The 18155-nt window shown below is 43.5% G+C and overlaps 1 protein-coding gene across 1 annotated transcript in view; it reads left to right on the plus strand.

Annotated features, from left to right (window-relative positions):
• The window catches only part of LOC306932815 (lissencephaly-1 homolog A-like), a 65286-nt gene that overhangs the window by 22856 nt on the left and 24275 nt on the right, over window positions 1–18155 (plus strand). Inside the window, exon 3 of the mRNA XM_079514749.1 lies at window positions 15208–15292. Within this exon, the coding sequence (XP_079370875.1) occupies window positions 15208–15292 (85 nt within the window). The remainder of the gene's footprint in view (window positions 1–15207; window positions 15293–18155) is intronic.

Consider the following 18155-nt stretch of genomic DNA (forward strand, 5'->3'; position numbering starts at 1 on the left):
ATCAAAGCAAACGGCATAAACAATATTAGTTTGCCTCTTCTACAAAAATAAAAGTTACAAGTTGCTGTCGCATGTCTCTTGTACTCGCGTCTCGGAGGACAGTCTGGTGAGACCATTGGGGCAAGACGGGCATTGCCAATGGCTGCAGCTTCCCTGTCCCCAGATTCACAGCTCACACACAGTGTTGCCATGTCGTTTTATTTTAAGCGACTTTGGGCTTGTTTTTCTGTAAAGTTGCTTGTAAAAAATTGTAGTTGCAGGTTGCGTTTTTTTGGGTCTTGTTTTTAAAAGTGTAGTTGCTTATTTGGGCTTGTTTCTAAAGTGTTTGGGCTTGTTTGCAAATGTTTAAACCAGTGATTCCCACACATTGTCATGTCAAGGACCTCCAGATTAATGTATTTGTCCAACTAAGGACCCTAGATCTAGACATATTTTGTGCCAGGAACCCCCATACAAGATTTGTGTTGTTGGTAAAATGTTTCAAAGAATATTTCACATTTTGTAAAAGAAAATAATAATAATTCCATGATTGTTTTGAAAATAGTAGATCTACGCGATGCGTTGTGAGCTTGTAGATCGGCTATTTTCAAATGGCCTAGTAGTCGCTTTTAGGCTTGTTTTCATAGACCTGAACGCTTATTTCTCTCACAAACTGGCAACTCTCACACAGGCAGTAAAGTAAACTCACTGACGGGTCCGCTCTTCTCTGAGCAGTGAGCGCTCTTCTTGTTGGGAGGACTGAGTGTCAGAGCAGGACAGAGTTGTCAAATAAATTCATTCATCAGTCATTCATACTGTATTTGTTCCCCGACCCGCCATTATAATACGGAACAACGTGCGTCCCGTATCGGTTCATTACGGGACTCGTGACAGGCTGCAGACACTTGAGAGTTGGGACATAGCAGATAGCGCTGCTGCTCCTGTCGTTCTTTACAAAATAAAGTTTATTTTTTATTATTGGGCTTTGATGAAAATTCTAAACATATGGATGCAGCTGCAGACGTTGTGTTGCTTAAAGGAATGCATAGTTGCGTTCTCCTCAACTGCTTCGATTTATCCATTTGCCAAATATGAGTCGTTTGACATCCGTAGTGTTTTCTATCTGGTCCCTTCCACTCATTAAGAATGCAGTATCGCTCACATGACAAGGCACTTGTCATTCCCAACAATGTCTTTCTCTGTGTTGTTAGATTAGCTCCGCGCACCGAGGCCGTTGGTATGGAGAGTCCTATTGGAATGCTAATCTCCTGTGCTCCCCTCTATTCACGACAAGCTCTTCCATTTCTTTCTTTTACTCCTTTCCACTTCTGTTACGTAAAGCTTCGAGCCTTGTAACTTATACAGGAAACCAGTGTTTTGGACCACTGGGCCATGTCATGTGAGAGCTGTCTGTAGGCCTGGCTACTGGCACTCTATCCTCATAACGCTCTTGACATGAAGCACTACCCAAATTCCAGTCGCCACTCACCTCCCAGCGGTCGGCTTCCTGGAGCCCTGGTGGGAAAATTGGCAGCCATTTTGATCGGTGCACTTAAGAAAATTAAGCAGTGAAGACACGGTGACCCAGAGCCATAGAGTAAGACAGAGTTACGCAAACTCTGTTCACTTCATTGGGCCAGTCCAATGGCGGCTCTTCTACATAGACTTCTATTGAGCATGGGGATAACCGCAAGTTTACGGAATGCATTGGAGTGTATGGGCTCGCGCGAGTACATGAACGTGCTGTTTTCTGCCCCCTCAGTATCGCAACTATTCTATTAGATGGCTCTGCGGGTGACCGCGACCAGTGTTTGCCCTCCACCCATTTAAAGTTTGAGCCCCCTCTGTTGATCATGGTTTGTATAGGCTACAGGCGAATTGTCACAAATGGTCCATCCATCACTTTGGTTGTAAACAACATTATCTTGCACCCATGATGTGACCCCATGGCCTTTCCTCTGGCACCTCCTGACCTTTCGGCAAAAAAATGTTTTTGGTGGTTCAATATGACGATGTGGTGATTTGTTTCGGTCTACTGTGACATACAATGTGCTGCACGCACGCACAGTTGCACGCGCACACACACACACACAGACACACACACTCTGCTGTCCCAGTGCCCAATAGTTATTTTTGAAGCAGAAGTAGAACACTGTATTCCAAAAAGAGCACTGTTCTTTGTGTTGCGTGGGCGCTGTTTTGTCAGCATCTCAGTCAGATGCTGTGATGGCGCAGCATCTTCCTACTTTTATGAGCACAACTGATGAAAGGCACATTTGTGTTGGTTATCAGGGTCAGAGAGATTCATCCCCTTGAGCCCCCCTGGAAAAAATAGACTGAGAATACCAAGGAGAAGCACCCAGCCACCCACCTACCCATGTGCACGACACCAAAGCCCCTTTTCTCTGTATTCCAGAGACATTCTCCTCGGATTGCTCCACGTCTTTAAGTCAAAAGATGTTTCATGTGACTCTGTTCCTTTAACAGATTCCCACAGCTGTTACAATGATTAGTTCAACTTAAGAGATTTCACTACACAGAACAGAATGAATGCACTGATGCACTTACGAAAAGGGGAATACATTGAGTATGATTGAATTGAATTATTGAACATGATTAAGTCAAATGTGATCAATACAGTCATATTGGCATGACATTAAATGCTTTGGTGCGGGCCCCATCGGAAGATGTGGTCAGGAGCCTCGAATCAGATCCTGCCTGATGGAAGGTAGGGGCTCGAGCCCGCCCCTGTGGGGCCATCCTGGTGGTGCCTGCTGCTGGGCGCTGTCGGGGAGGTGGCGGGTGACCTGAACAGATAGCACAAGTGAGACAAGGAAGTAGGAGGCGTCCTTTTAAGGGGCCCAGACATGAGATATGCTGATCTGATTGGAGCAGGAACGAATGGGTTCCGTTGAATTAGGCCGGGGAACCGAGTTGGATGACTGTTCGTTCCACCTCTCAGTTGAACTTAAGTCTTTAACTTGCATATTAATAGAAATGAGTGCTATTATAATATGCATTATTATAATATGCATTATTGTGTGGTGGGCCACCACAGTAGGATGTTTAGTAGGTGACCGTGAATTGGCCAAAAAAAGACAGACAGACATACAGACAGGTACACAAGGCCAGTTATTGGAGCAGCACTGCTCAAAAACAGCAGAGGTCGCTGTTTTTTTTCCTGTTTTTGCAGATGGGTTCCAAGATTTCTGTGTGCGATCCAGCCCTTATTCGTGAAAAAAAAGGTATTACTGGACTTTAATCTCAACATCATAAAACAAATCTGTCTTTGTCGTTGGCATCTGTTGCAGCAGCAACACATACAGTACTTGTGCCAGTACATTAAAGTCAGTTTGATAGCTGCTGGTTGTACTTCTCAAAGAGACATCAAGGTGGTCATCTGTCATTCGCTTCTGTGACTTGAAAGACATAGAACACGAACACACACGACTACCTTCATGACAACATCCATCATGTCTGTCATATGAGTATGTTCCTGCACAGTGTTTGCTGGTGAATCATGTAATCATATAGGGGGTGGGTGCCATGATCATCGTTATGCAAATGAGATTTCCATTTTTCTTGGGGACTGTGTATTTAACCCATTTTGGGCGGGAACCCCTTTTGGTGTTTTAAACATTGTTATAATTTAGCTATTGAAAAATAGCAGATCTACAAGCTCATAGCGCGCCACCGAGTGGCGCGCTACGAGCTTGTAGGTCTGCTATTTTTGAAAAATAGTGAATATTTATTTCAGAAAACTGGAGGATTTAGAAGATTTTTTTATTTATTTCGAGGTCGGGCCTAAATGGGTTAATGTGTCCAAATGGATGTGCGGGTGTTCAGTCCTGTCCTGTATGGATGTAATGTTACCTCCTGGGTCCTGACTGACTGACAGACATGACAACAACAAGCCGTTCTGTTCTCCTATGTGTCTCTAGGAAGGAGCGCTCAACCACACTCGGTTCTCACATCAAATAATCTTCATTCTAAAGGAAAACGGAGCAGTTAATGCCTTTCATAAGCTATGAACATAGTTCTTGTGAAAGCTGTTATGCCAATATTACCATTGGCTAGCTGGACAGAATCAGATATTCTGCTTTGTCCATTTTGGCCGATAATCAGTTTCTAGAAATCCTGTTGTAGCTGATGATTACCATTTCCTTAACATTTTCCCTAGTTATTTATTTTTCCTCCAATGTTGTGTGTCATCGTTGATGACATTTGAGTAGAGCCACTTCTCGACCTGAGGGCTGGGACCCCCAGGGGTCCTTGAAGGAGTTCCAGGGGGTCTTCAGCTAAATTCTAGGTAGTTGGGAACCAAATGGTCCCTTTTTTTAGTGACATGATGTGAGCATGTATAGATCTGCAATTTTCTAATATATATTTTTATTTTCCAGTAATGACATGCCCAAAATGGGGACGCTAGGTTGAAAGTGGTTAAATAGTATGTGTATGGTGTTTGTATCCTGGATATCTTATGTTAAAGGGATCAACCCACGGGAAGGTGTGGAGTTTAAGCTCTGTGTGTGCTTTACTAAATGCTGAGCCAGCTGTCATGTCTGCATATTAATTTACACATGGGGCACAAACTTAAAATATGCATCTCCCTCACACACACACACACACACACACACACGATACGTCTATGCTGTCTCGAAGGTATTTTGCAGACTGGTAGAAACTTGGGCTGCAACTACCAGTTATCATCTTAGCGATTTATTCTATCAATTGCTATTTTGATTAATCGAATAATGAACAAGTGTAACACTGATATATGTGTGCTGATATATCAGCTATTTACGGTATTTAGTAAAATGTATTACTTATTATTTTTTCCCCCCACTGATTAGTTAAGGTAATGGTTGCACCCGTAAACCTTTGTCAGTTTGGTAAAATGTGAGTGCTGATTTGTCCTGTGTTTGTGAAGCCAAGCCAGTCTGTCCCACTATGCATTCCGCAGTTAAAAAGGAGTCAAAATAACTCAAACTTCAACTGCCGTTAGTGGCTGGTTAGAAATAATATGAGCAACCATTTAAGAGGCTTTTAGGGGAGCACGGGGAACGCTAACTGGCCCACAGACAGAACTGATAAGGGTCCCCACCAGTTTCTTTTAATCTATTCCTCCTTTTCATAGATTAATTCGGCACCAGCAGTAAGCCTAAGTGATGAATGGCTGTAGGTGACACTTTAATATACCAGTGTCTTAATATAGCAGTCGGTCTTAATGAGCGAGGCTATGGACGTCTACCACCTAGATGAGAAAACAGGTGAATTAGATGCAGTTATTCTGGCGTTCCCAGCAGCAGCAATGCTCAGATAATCCAGCCCATCCTGTCATATGAGTGGTGCCTGGCCTAACGACAGGTTTCTTTCCCCCGACCGGTTATCATCAGTTGAGTACATATAAGCCATTAGACGAGAAGGAGAACGGGCTTATTGCTACCAGTTTTTGAAAATAGAAAAAAATAATTCCCATTTTTATGCACTTTTACAATATGGCTTTGCAGGAGTCTACTGGAGAAGGAAATTAAGTCTGTAAACTGTTTTTAGCTCCCAGTAGAAAAAAATATTTAGAGCGATACATTTTTCTACTGTGAGCTAACAGTGTGCGGACTTCCCTTTCGCCATTGTACATTATTTTTGTTCAGCACCTGTATTTTTTTTTGCTGGGATGTGCAGGCTTCCCTTTGGAGTCTGGACACTATTTCTGCAGGAGTCTAGCCAGAGGGTGCGTGTGTATATGCGTCTGTTTCCAGTGCTAATCTCGCGAACCGATCAGCACCACATTTTTGTGCACACTTCCAGCACAAGTACTAACTAGTTTTGTTTCACATTATGTTACAATTATTGTAATTTAACTTGAATTGTATAGTCTAAGTCAATGGGTCTGTCTGATCAGTCCTAGATGACTGACGTCACAGTCTGGCCACAGGAAGTTTGAGACTCACATTAGAGCCACGCCATTCCCGCGTGGCGTGGCTCGCGGGAATCCACACGATGTGATGATGTCCTCCCCCTCCGTCCAGTCGGAGAAGCGTCTCTCTAGCTGGCGTACCACTACCTTTCCTCATACGGTGCCATCTTCCAGTCCAGTGATGCTGCGTTTAACTCGATGTTAGCTTGACTAAAGATGCAAAGCTTGGCAGCATATTTGTATCTTTGTAGCTGAAGTTGAAACCAGCCCAACAATTTTGTAGCTTTGCAGATTTATTAGCAGCTGCAAGAGTTGGATCTACTGTATCTTTGTATCTTCATGTGGTTGGCTTCCATTGAAAATGAACGGCAGCCTGTATCTTTGTTGCTACCAGTGTGAACGCAGCATACTGTAAACGTGTCTGTAAACGTACTGTAAACATACTGTAAACGTGTCCACACACAGCCGCCCTGTGCCTCAGCCCCATCTGAATTTCATATTTCGTTACCAAAAGTCTTCGCTCAAAGCAATGGGAGTATTAAATTAGCCGATGCTCTCTCCTCGTATTACTCCCAAGACAAACATATTATTGAATTTTCACCAGCGATAATGGAGTACTTAAAGTCAGCCAGTGACCTTGTCTGCAGTGTTGCCATGTCTGCTTATTATAAGCGACTTTGGGCATGTTTTTCTGTAAAGTCACTTGTAAATATTGGTAGTTTGCGGGTTGCCTTTTATTGGGCTTGTTTCTAAAGTGTAGTTGCTTATTTGGGCTTGTTTCTTAAATGTTCTGTCTAAATGTCTACGACCCCCACATTAATATGTAATTGTCCATGTTGTGCCAAGGACCCCAGTAACTTTTTATTTTTCCAAGATCTGTTTGAAAATAGCAGATATATTACAAGGCTCACAAATTCAGTTGTGAGCTTGTAGATTTTCAAATAGACGATGCATATAGGTTTAAAACTCAAGTGCCCATGTAGCCTAGTTGCTTATTTCTCTCACAAGATCTGGCAACACTGCTCATCTGTTGTGAACAGTGTGGAGGGAGACAGTGGTTACATCACACCCTGCCCTGCGGCCCTACCCTGCTCCGTTGTTTTTATTGTCATTCCAGCGGCCAGCTGAAGGTGCCTGGAATGGAAGGACGTCACTCCAATGACATCAGCCTCCATAAAAACTCAACCTGGAAACATTCGATTCAGTCCCATGAGAGGAAAACACATGCTGCCCCAACGGGTTATATTATACCTGGTAACAATAACTGTCCGTTTGTGCATGACAAGTGCATTGTTTCATTTGTTCTTTAGAGCTGTCTCAATCCAGAGTTTTTGGTCCGATTATGATTTTTGTAGAATACCGGACCACCGATGCCGATATTTGTCCAAAAAGTGAAATAATGTTTTCATCGATTTGAACACCTTGGCTTTTATTTTTTAAGTAAACTTGAATATAGAACTTTAAACTTGAACCCATTATGACCGGGAAAGCTTCTATACGTTGTTATACAGTATAATACCTTTAAAACCAAGAAAGCATCTGTCATTTTAGATTTTTGTAAAGCGCTTTGAACAAAACCCTATATAAATGCAGTCCATTTAAGACTTTCTTAAAGCGTTTTTGCACATTGAACAATCAAACAAGTAAATATAAAATACACACATGAACTGAACTTCATTCGATAAGCTCTGTTAACTTTTTAATCTGTAAACTGAGTGACAACAGAAATGCATTATACATCACCTATAAATAATGACATCATTGACACCCCCAAAATAGGGACACAGTTCAAATAATGACTGATATATCGGCCAAACCTATCGGTCAGGGCTCTAGTATGTGTAATACAATTGTATTTGTGTATCGCTCTGAATTATTGTTTAACGTACTTGCGTTTATGTATATTTACATACAAACACAACAGCAGCAGATATAGAACAGAAACCCGAACCACAGTGATAATAACGTGTTGTTGTGCCTGTGAAAGAACCTATAGTAAGTGTGCCTGGGGGAGCTTTTCAGAATGCAGACTTGGTGCTTCGTCCTATTAAACATTTAATAGTAGTGGTGAAAGATTGAACGGGCTCATAGATCGTCCAGTCTGGACTCACACTGTGTTGTGAGCTGCGTACGTTGCTTATAGACAGATATATGACACAGGGGCCCGGCCAAGCCTTGGCCTTCCTCCTGTAGGCTGGATTTATTGGAGCAGTTAATGGCCATCAGTAACTTGGCAACACTCAGAAAACTATTCGCTAACATGATACATGAATGTCGTTGCTGTCGGGGCAGCAACCTCGTATGTCCTTAAACCTTAAATGTTACGTGATTAATGATTAATGTGATTAACCCATTTTGGGCGGGAACCCCTTTTGGTGTTAGCATTATGTTATGCTTTAGCTAATGAAAAATAGCAGATCTACAAGCTCATAGCGCGCCACCGAGTGGCGCGCTACGAGCTTGTAGGTCTGCTATTTTTGAAAAATCGAAGAACGACTGACATAGAAACATAGATTTTTCAGAAAACTGTCAGGATGTAGAAGACATTTTTAGAATCTGATCTCAGGTCAAAATGGGTTAATCTATTATGTTATGTATCCATGGATTGTCTTCAGTCACTATGACTGATTTCAGTCATTTGGATTCCATAGAAGCCAGCATGTCTTGTAAGGAAGCATAATGGAAATGGTCGATCTACAAGCTCTTAATGTGTCAAGAGCTTGTAGATTGGCCATTTTCAGTTATTTTAAGATTATAGCATTTGAAGTGGTCAAACTAGAAAGAAACATCTACCATAAAATCTAGTCTCGGATATTTCATTTAAAAGCTATGATTAAAGCTTCAATCGGTGAGTTTTTCACCTGGTTGGCAGTATGTAGAACAGGAACAATATTACTAAAACATAATCATTTTACATATTGTGTTAATAGTTTAGGAAACTGTGCTAGTGTGCGGGGCTACTTTCACACTGTTTCACAAATCGCATAGGACTTGGTCCTACAGTCGTGACGTCTTGACCATATTTCTCAATAATGTTTGAGTTGGCCGCTGACTCTCACCGTGGAGTTTAGGAACCCACCCCTGGGGTCCTTGAGAGGGTTCCAGGGTGCTTGCAGGGTATTTATGGGGCTTTTCTTTAGCATTTGGGTGCGGCAGTGGCTCAGGAGGTAGAGCAGCAGTCTTGGAATCAGAAGTTCCCCTCGGTTTAATTCCCAGGCTCCTCCTGGTTGCGTGTCGAAATGTCCTTGAGCAAGACACTGAACCCTAATTGATCCCGATGAGCAGGTTAGTGCCTGCCTTACATGGTTTTCTCTACCGTCTGGTGTGTGAAATTATGGCTAAATGTGAAATACGTGAAATACGCCCTATATAAATGCAGTCCATTTACAGTGTACAGTGGAGGTACAGTGGAGACAAACAGGAATCATGGAGGGAGAGAGCTGGGGAGTGGCATGCAGCAAATAGCGGCTGTTTGGCAGAAGGAAGCCTCATATTCAACTCCAATCCAACTTTATTTGTTGGACCAAAGTGTTAAATATAATGCAATACAAAAAGAACACACAATACAGACAGTTAAACATGAGTACAAAAATCAATCAGGGTTTGAAAGCCAAGGAATACAAATATATTTTAAGATGGGTTTTAAAAATCACACCCATGTGAAGTGAGGGGCGCTCTTATCATCATACGCCAATCACAATTTGCGTCCTCACTTTTGTCTTCAATGTTTGTGTTTACATACTTTTGTTTCAATGTTTGTGTTACTGTTTACACACTTTTGTCTTCAATGTTTGTTTACACAAACACTCAAAGCTGGACATAGGAGAGGCTATTGCCCCTCAAAAAACGGGTAGTGTGGGAGCCAGTCTGACATGACTAGGTAGCTGATTCCACAGTTTAGGAGAAATAACTGAGAAGGCTTTCCGCCCAATCTCGTCTTCAGGGACCTGACCTCTGTGATCTGGATGGAACATATCTTCATATTCTAACTTTTGGTGGGGGTTTTTTTCATCAATGAACGTGTTACTTGATCATACTACAGCATCTCGCAGAAGCATCAAAAGTAGCAGATCAGCTCGAAATGCTGTTGTGGATATGCTACTTTTGCTGTTTTTGAATTTGAATCCTGGAAAGTAAGTAAGCGTCATTTCCACCCGACAGACAAAATAGTCCAGCCGTCTGGGAATGGAACTGCGGCCAGTCCTTTGATATGCACCTTCCCCTCCAATGTTTCTTTATTCATGCCCCTCCCGGGACGTCATGTGGCAGCCACAGTGGGTGCCCCTGTTTTCACACTAATGTTTGAGGTGCGCTCGCTATCCCCTCCAACGTCTGTTTCACACACATGACATCATGTGGCAGCCAAGCCTCTATGGAATATTTTTATGTTTGTCTTGTTCATACACCCCCCAAAATCAGCACTCATCTAGCTGCAGCATGCTGAAGCACATGGCAGGAAGTGATGTCACTGGCTAGGTCACGGTTCCCGATTTTCTCTGCAGACGAATGATGTCATTCAACATTTCTCTCTCTCTCTCTCTCTCTCTCTCTCTCTCTCTCTCTCTCCCTCCTTTGTCTTGGCATCCATTTCGTTCCGTTGTCTCACACACTTCGCTCGCGTTTAACGTCCATGACACAGCAGCAGTACTATTTAACAGTGCCCTCTCAAGGCTAAATGTGACGTCCACACACTATTAATTTCCATGTGCGGTTTCTCATAAAGCCTGGCAAGTGTTTGAATGGCACTGAGTGACTCAGAATGTCAGGAGCACATTTGTATAATGACATGTTTTAGTTCTCCAGTAGTTGCTGGCCGATTGCTTTGGCTTCATAGTCAAAATGTTTTTTTACGCTGAGATAAGTACAATTAGGACTTACCAAGTGTAGTAAGCATGACCTATATATATATATATATATATATATATATATATATATATATATATATAGAGATAGATAGATTTTCGATTAACCTACCATGGTTAAAATGGAGTTTGACGTTGCAAATGGGTTTGTTTAGGAAGGGGGCAGGGCAGCTAAAATGAATATCTAAATACTGAATCAAGCAACTTAAAAACTGTTCTTCAGTGTTAAGGCACATAAGCCTGAGTAGACAATAAAATGACCAAAAGTTGAAATATGCCTTTAAGACGAGACAAAAAGAGGCATACAAACCGAAATAAAAGGGCTAAAAACAACATTGCAGGATTATAAAATGTACACAATCAAACTGTCAAATGCCACAGTGGAAAACTGAGTCTTCATTAAAGATTTAAAGGACTCTAGTGAAGCAGCAGAGCGAATATGAAGGGGCAGGGTGGTCCAGAGTCCAGGACCTGCCGGTGCAAAGGCCCGGCCACTCTGGTCTTATAAATGGTTTTGGGCACGATCAATAGCGACAGCAAATTGTTGTGTTTCTGTGGCGTGCTCATCCTCCTCACTGCCCACTCGACTCTCACCCTGCTGCCCTGACTGTTTATCTCTCCATCACGTCATGTGGCTGGGGGCTGCCGGTTGCCATGGAAACCAGCCGGCTTGCTCTCCTTCTGTCTGTGATGGTCCACATCTCTTCCTCCCTCCCTCCCTCCCTCCCTCCCTCTCACCTACCATCGTTCTTCCTCCTCCTCTTCAGGGGCTGTTTGTTGCTGCATTGACCGTTGTTGATTCAGATGGTGAGAAGACGTAAAGACAAGAGAGAAATTGCCTCCCTGTGAAGTGTGAAAATGGTCAATAAAGAAAAGCGTATGCCAGAGTAAAATCCCCCCTCTTCAGGCATGTGGGGGGGAGTAGCGAGGGCAGATGGAGCTTGGGAGTCGAGCAGAGCGTGATTTTCTGTGCGTCTCTGCAGTTTACACAGTCCACTCCACACTGCTTTGTAGTTTTTGTAGTATATGTTAACAGTACAAATCTGTTCAATTCAATGGAGGGAAATTAATTGGATCTCCTGCCATTTAACCCATTCTGGGCAGGAACCTCTTTTGGTGTTAGCATTATGTTATGCTTTAGCTATTGAAAAATAGCAGATCTACAAGCTCATAGCGCGCCACCGAGTGGCGCGCTACGAGCTTGTAGGTCTGCTATTTTTGAAAATTTGAAGAACGACTGACATATAAACTGCTTTTTCAGAAAACTGTCAGGATGTAGAAGACATTTTTAGAATCTGATCTCAGGTCAAAATGGGTTAAGTCCAGTTGGCAGAAACTGCTGCTGTGTGAATCAATGTTGTCTGTAAAAGTCCTGAACCAGAGCAGTAGTACATGTACATGGCACTGGGCTGATATATTTTCACAAATCTATACGGGCTCCAAAGAATTGCCATGCAGGGTGGTTTTGGTGGATAAGCGTTAAATGGAAATATAGGCTAGCTTTGCATTTTTATTTTTTTGAGTGGAATCTTAGCGCTACACACACACACACACACACACACACACACACCCTACAGACATACCAACCTTACAAACGCACACACAGACTACCATCAAAGCTTCACCTACTTATTATACACATATGCTCTCTTCCATCCCCTGCCAGTCGGTCCCTCCAGCCCAGCCCAGCCCAGCCCTCCCCTGGTTGCGTAGCCCTGCCTGCCATGCTGCTGCTGCTGCAGGCAGGCTGTCACCAGCACGATAACCTCCCGCTAACCTTGAGCTTTAATCACGTCCGCTGCCTGCCGTCGGGGGGGATTCAGGTGGGGAAAGGAGGGATACAGTGTTCGTACCTCAACCGAAAAGCTAAGGGCACGTCAGGGGGCACAGGTTGGCCTGACAGATTGTTCGCCCTCCTCCTCCCCTCTCTCTGCCCCCCCCTCGGCTATACACGTTGGCATCTTGAAGCCTGCCCGGCCCGCTTCGGCGGCTGGGTTGGGTTGGGCTGACCACCTCCTGGCTTCATTACTCTGGGGATTCTGCACTGTTGTGAAGCTAATACAGGAGACCTGTCGTTGAAGCAGGACAAAGGAACGGAACAAAGTATTTCTGACATTCATTGACGCCCTCTCCATATCATCACTGTCGGGCAGAAATGTGTAAAAGTAAAACGTTACTATTCAGAAAGGGGGGGAAATGTGTTCCAATGGATCAATATACAGTAGGTTCTAGTTATTTAGTCACAAGGTGGTGTTAATACCTTTCCATTGGTTAAATATTTATTAAACCCACAGGCAGTACTTAACCCATTTAGACCTGAGGACGCATGTGTGTCATATTATAGCTTTAAACCCATTTTGGGCGGGAACCCCTTTTGGTGTTTTAACTAAGCATTATGTTATACTTTAGCTATTGAAAAATAGCAGATCTACAAGCTCAGTAGGTCTGCTATTTTTGAAAAATCGTAAAAATGCGGCACAAATCTTGGAATATATATTCTTTCAGAGCGAACGTTTTTTTTATTTCGACGTCAGGCCTGAATGGGTTAAACACTTTCAACCCGGCTGCGCCTATTTTGGCCATCATGTCTTTCAAAACGTTTCAAAACAATAGTAAAAACAGCAGATCAACGTGACACATTGAGCTTGTTTGTAGATTGTCTGTATTTGCTACCATATGACAAAGTATAAAAGAGGACATTAACCTAAGTGATTTAAATCCGGGAAAGAATGTTATTTTTTATTTTAGCGTTGGCTATTCAAAAGTAGCAGAGAGTTAAAGCTCACATTGTGCCATGCTGCGAGCTTGTACATGTGCTTTTTTTTTTTAAAGAAATTGGAAAGTGTTTTTCTTTTTAAACACAAATCTTCTCTTCTGGGGGTCCCTGGCACAAAACATTTTCAGTTGGGTGTTCGCAGCCAAATACGTGTGATTTTGGGGTCCTTGGCGTAATTTGAGAACTACTTGTTTAGAAGGCATTTGTAGAATTGATTGGCCTCCGGTCTTAACGGGTTAACTTAAAACATAAGATGAAAAATTTAGTTACAGGTTTTTTGCCCAACAGCACCGTTCTAGCTGCACGGTTCATTTTGTGCCCTTCATGTGCTGACTGAGGCCTGCTTTTACATGTTCTCTGCTCCCTTACTACTAACTGAGGCCTGCTTTTACATGTTCTCTGCTCCCTTACTACTAACTTAATTCTCAGGAAGTGCCTTGGCTATATGTCGACTGAATGGATTGAATCTAATAAATCTGTAGCTTCTGCTGAGACTGCAGCCGTGCGTGTGCGTGCGTGCGTGCGTGCGTGCGTGCGTGCGTGCGCGCGCGCGCGTGCGTGCGTGTGTGTGTGTTGCACACGTTGCTGTATGTTTCCTGTGTTTGCTGCCTCCGCATGCAAACAAAGACAGGAACGTCTGGGGTAGCCTCTCCATCTCTGTCTGGTCTATTGTCTCCTCTATCTGGACATCTCTCTCCCTCTCCTTGGATTCTAGGTAGCAGCAGCACATGGACTAGTACTAGCCAGTCTTATCTGCCCCATCCATCCGCCGCTGTCTCGGCTTCATGACGAGTGTGCTGTGATCCAGTCTTGAGTGTCCGTACGCGTGCTCGACCAAACGCAACCAGCAGCTTATTCTGTTCAAATCTGAAGGATTGTCCTACTCCTCTCCCATCTCTGTGTGTCTCTAGTTTCATCATATCGTCTGTCGGGGAGAAAACCGGCTTTTGTGAGACACTGTCATACAAAATGAAACTAGTAAAGATATTATGGACAAACGGTTTACAATTTACAATTTAGCAGGCTCTTAATCCAGAGCGACTTACATTAAGCAAGAACAAAAAAGCATGGGAATACATCACATATATAAAAAGCATTTATCATGAAACATGCGTTATCTATAATGAAACTATACATATAATCTATACATATATACTATACTATGCTATACATATGTACTATGACGTGCTATGACTACATACGTACAATGCAATAAAGTGCTGTCTACATAACATGCTATAAGTCTGTATCAAATCAATCTTAAGTCTACAAAAGGTTTCTGCCCGACAGCAACGATATACCGCCCTCTCAATTTCCACAGTATATGGACCCCCCATGGGCACCATGGGGGGTCCTTCCCTTTCACTCAATGCCCACAGCAACCAGATCTCATTATAGAACACAGATGTGCTCGTGTGTGAGTGTGTGTGTGTGTGTGTGTGTGTGACACACTGGGTAAAGTCATTGTGCACTCTCAGTGTTGTCTGTATACCTCCAGATGTGTGGAAATCATGTATAACGCAAGTCTTTTGTCTGAGACATTTTCTTAGACACGCGTCTTCTTCTTTTGTCCCGTGCGTCATCAAGTCGCCTCCCTCGACCACTATCTTCACAGTTAATCTAGAGAACTAATTGGTGGAGTGTTTTTTTCTTTTTTTTTGTGTCTCTTTCAGAAACCGAGCGATAGCAGATTACCTGCGTTCCAATGGATACGAAGAGGCATATTCCACTTTCAAGAAGGAGGCGGAGTTAGATGTGGTGAGTGGAGGTGGGATGGGGATGCACCGTTCTCACATCGTGCACGCAACGCAGGCGGGCGCACACACATGTCATGCACACACACACACACACACACACATGTCATGCACACACACTGAGACTAATTTAGCCAAACAATAAGCTTGCATTCCCTCTATTTTGCAATTTAACCCATTTTGACCTGAGATCAGATTCTAAAAATGTCTTCTACATCCTGACAGTTTTCTGAAAAAGCCATGTTTCTATGTCAGTCGTTCTTCGATTTTTCAAAAATAGCAGACCTACAAGCTCCGAGTGGCGCGCTATGAGCTTGTAGATCTGCTATTTTTCAATAGCTAAAGCATATCATAATGCTAACACCAAAATGGGTTCCCGCCCAAAATGGGTTAATTGACATTCTCACAAGTGTGACTGAAGGCGGGTGCTCCCTTATTACAGCAGGCAGCATCTGATTAGGCTGTCCATCACTAGAACTACCGCATTCTAGACAAAGAAAAAATCATTTATTTATTTATCTAGCATGATGACATACTGACACGTTTTATACTAAATTTGAACAAAGTGGAGGAAGATGATATAAATTGGAGTGACTCTTTTTTTTTTTTTTTTAGATATTTTTTTGCGGCTTACGCCTTTTATTGGTTTTTGAAGGGACAGACAGTAGGCTGACAGGAAACGGGAGAGAGATGGGGGAAGACATGCAGTAAAGGCCGTGTCGGGCTCGGGAGTCGAACCCGCGGCACACTGCGACTGGATTACCAGTCGGGTGCCCAGACGGTTACGCCACCGCCTGGGCCATTGGAGTGACTCTTAACAGCTGATGAAAACTGGCAGTTTATAATTTATATTGCAGTTATTGCTTTAGTAAAAATTAATTGTACAACGATTACTTCCACACACAAACAGCCCTTTAGGAGAAGCTGTAAGTACATGCAGAGTGCCAGTTATACCTGATAGCTTAACTGTCTGCTGATTACATTTCTGACTAATAGTATTAGCATTACATATTCAATCAATTGGAGGTGTATTAAGGTTGGGGCGATATAGCAACAGTTTCCTATCGCCCATCGTCTGGCCCAAAATCGCCGATAGACGATATGTGATTACAGTTTACAGCGGGTTGCGAGTCGAAAAAAAAGACAGATCCACAAGCTCCGTAGACTGTCTACGCAGAGCCGTTTGCAATGCGTTGAGAGCTTGTAGATCTGTCCGTTATTGACAACGTGAACAAACCCTGACACCAGCGCTGCAAAAACAAACATGTTGAGAATCGCAGACGCGACCGTCTCTGCAGCCCAGTTTGCAACGCGTTGAGACCTTTTTAGATCCGTCTGTTTTTGCAGCGCTGGTGTCAGGGTTCGTTCACGATTGCCGATATATTCGTATCGTCACCCAACCCTAAGGTGTATCTATACTTTTGGCCCCTCCGTTTTTCCCTCTACACCAAAACACTTGCCGAAAACAGGTGATCTACAAGCTCACACACTGTGTCACGTTGCAAGGCATTGTGAGCTTGTAGGCCTGCCAGAAGAGTAAAGGACGCTAAGGTTGGTTCAAGTGGGTAACGTCGTCCTCTCGTCGGTCTCTCACCTTTCTTCCTTCACCTGATGTATTTTACGGATCACCCTAGCCCCCACCCCCATCCATCCATCAGAGCGGAGAAACAGGCTGAATAATAGATGAATGCTACACACGGATACATGCCTTGCACTCTGTTGGGTTGAAGCACTATTAAAGCCGGCCAGACATACCTTGGCAGCACCTGCTATGCTAAAACCCCCACTTCCATTGACACCCTTTCATGGTAGCCTCATTATAAGACTTTAATTACCTGGTCGTTTGGCACCGTAGGTCTTTGTTAGCTGTGTAGGGATGGATAGATTGAATTCATCTGTGTGTTTTTCCCCTTCCACTCTGGCAGCCATTGCTTTGTGCGTCTGGTTGTTGCACAAGCAGGGTTGAGGGAAATAATTGAGAGGGGTCATGATCTAGTCTCGTCTTTTTTCCTGGCAGAGGCGCATCAGTGTTGTGCACACTGCACAGACGCATTGCGTGCGCGCACACAACCCCCCCCCGCATGTACACAGACAGTGAAGTCTGGCACTGTGTGTGTGTGTGTGTGTGTGTGTGTGTGAGAGAGAGAGTGAGTGTGAGACTGCGCTTACACAGCAGGTGAATGTATGCCTTGGACAGAGGGGTCCAGGCAGATGGCAGATCAGACTGTGACAGACTCGTCCAAACTTCATTCCATGCTCTCATTTTCCCCCTGGTCCGATGGGATGATGTATTGTTATAACTCCATCCAGCACCTCTATTGTTCGCTCTCTTTCAATGCTGTTGTCTTGTTGTGTTGCCAACACTAAAGCAGAAAGCATGCACATCCTCTCACTAAAAACCAGGTGCTGGGCAGGGGTCAGAATCCCCCAAATCCCCATGCCATCATTGGACATAACGCCCTCGAGCCTTGCTGGCTCTTCATCAGACATCTGCAAGGCTCGAGATGTCATGCCCAATGATGGTTACAATTTACACTGTAAAGAAGGTAAGGAACCTTTAAGCTTTGGAGCATTACCCAGTGTGTGGACTTTATTGATTTTGTTGTGTTGCCTACCTGTGGTTTCAGCAGCCCTGCTCCATCATCTCCCGACACCACTCATGGTTTTCCTTTGTTCCCTGAAGAAGCAGAGCAGCTAGCTGTGAAACCAGGCCTCTAAAGCTCATTGTTAGCTTCAGTGAAAGTAACCCCTGTCACCTGGCTTTTTGATTAATTGAAATATTTATTTAACAGTTTGCAGAATTACAGTACATTTCAAGCACAAACTCAATACAAAGACTGTTAACTGTGAGTGGACGACCCAATTAA

Source organism: Electrona antarctica (assembly GCF_951216825.1).
Source record: "Electrona antarctica genome assembly, chromosome: 11".
NCBI lineage: Eukaryota > Metazoa > Chordata > Actinopteri > Myctophiformes > Myctophidae > Electrona > Electrona antarctica.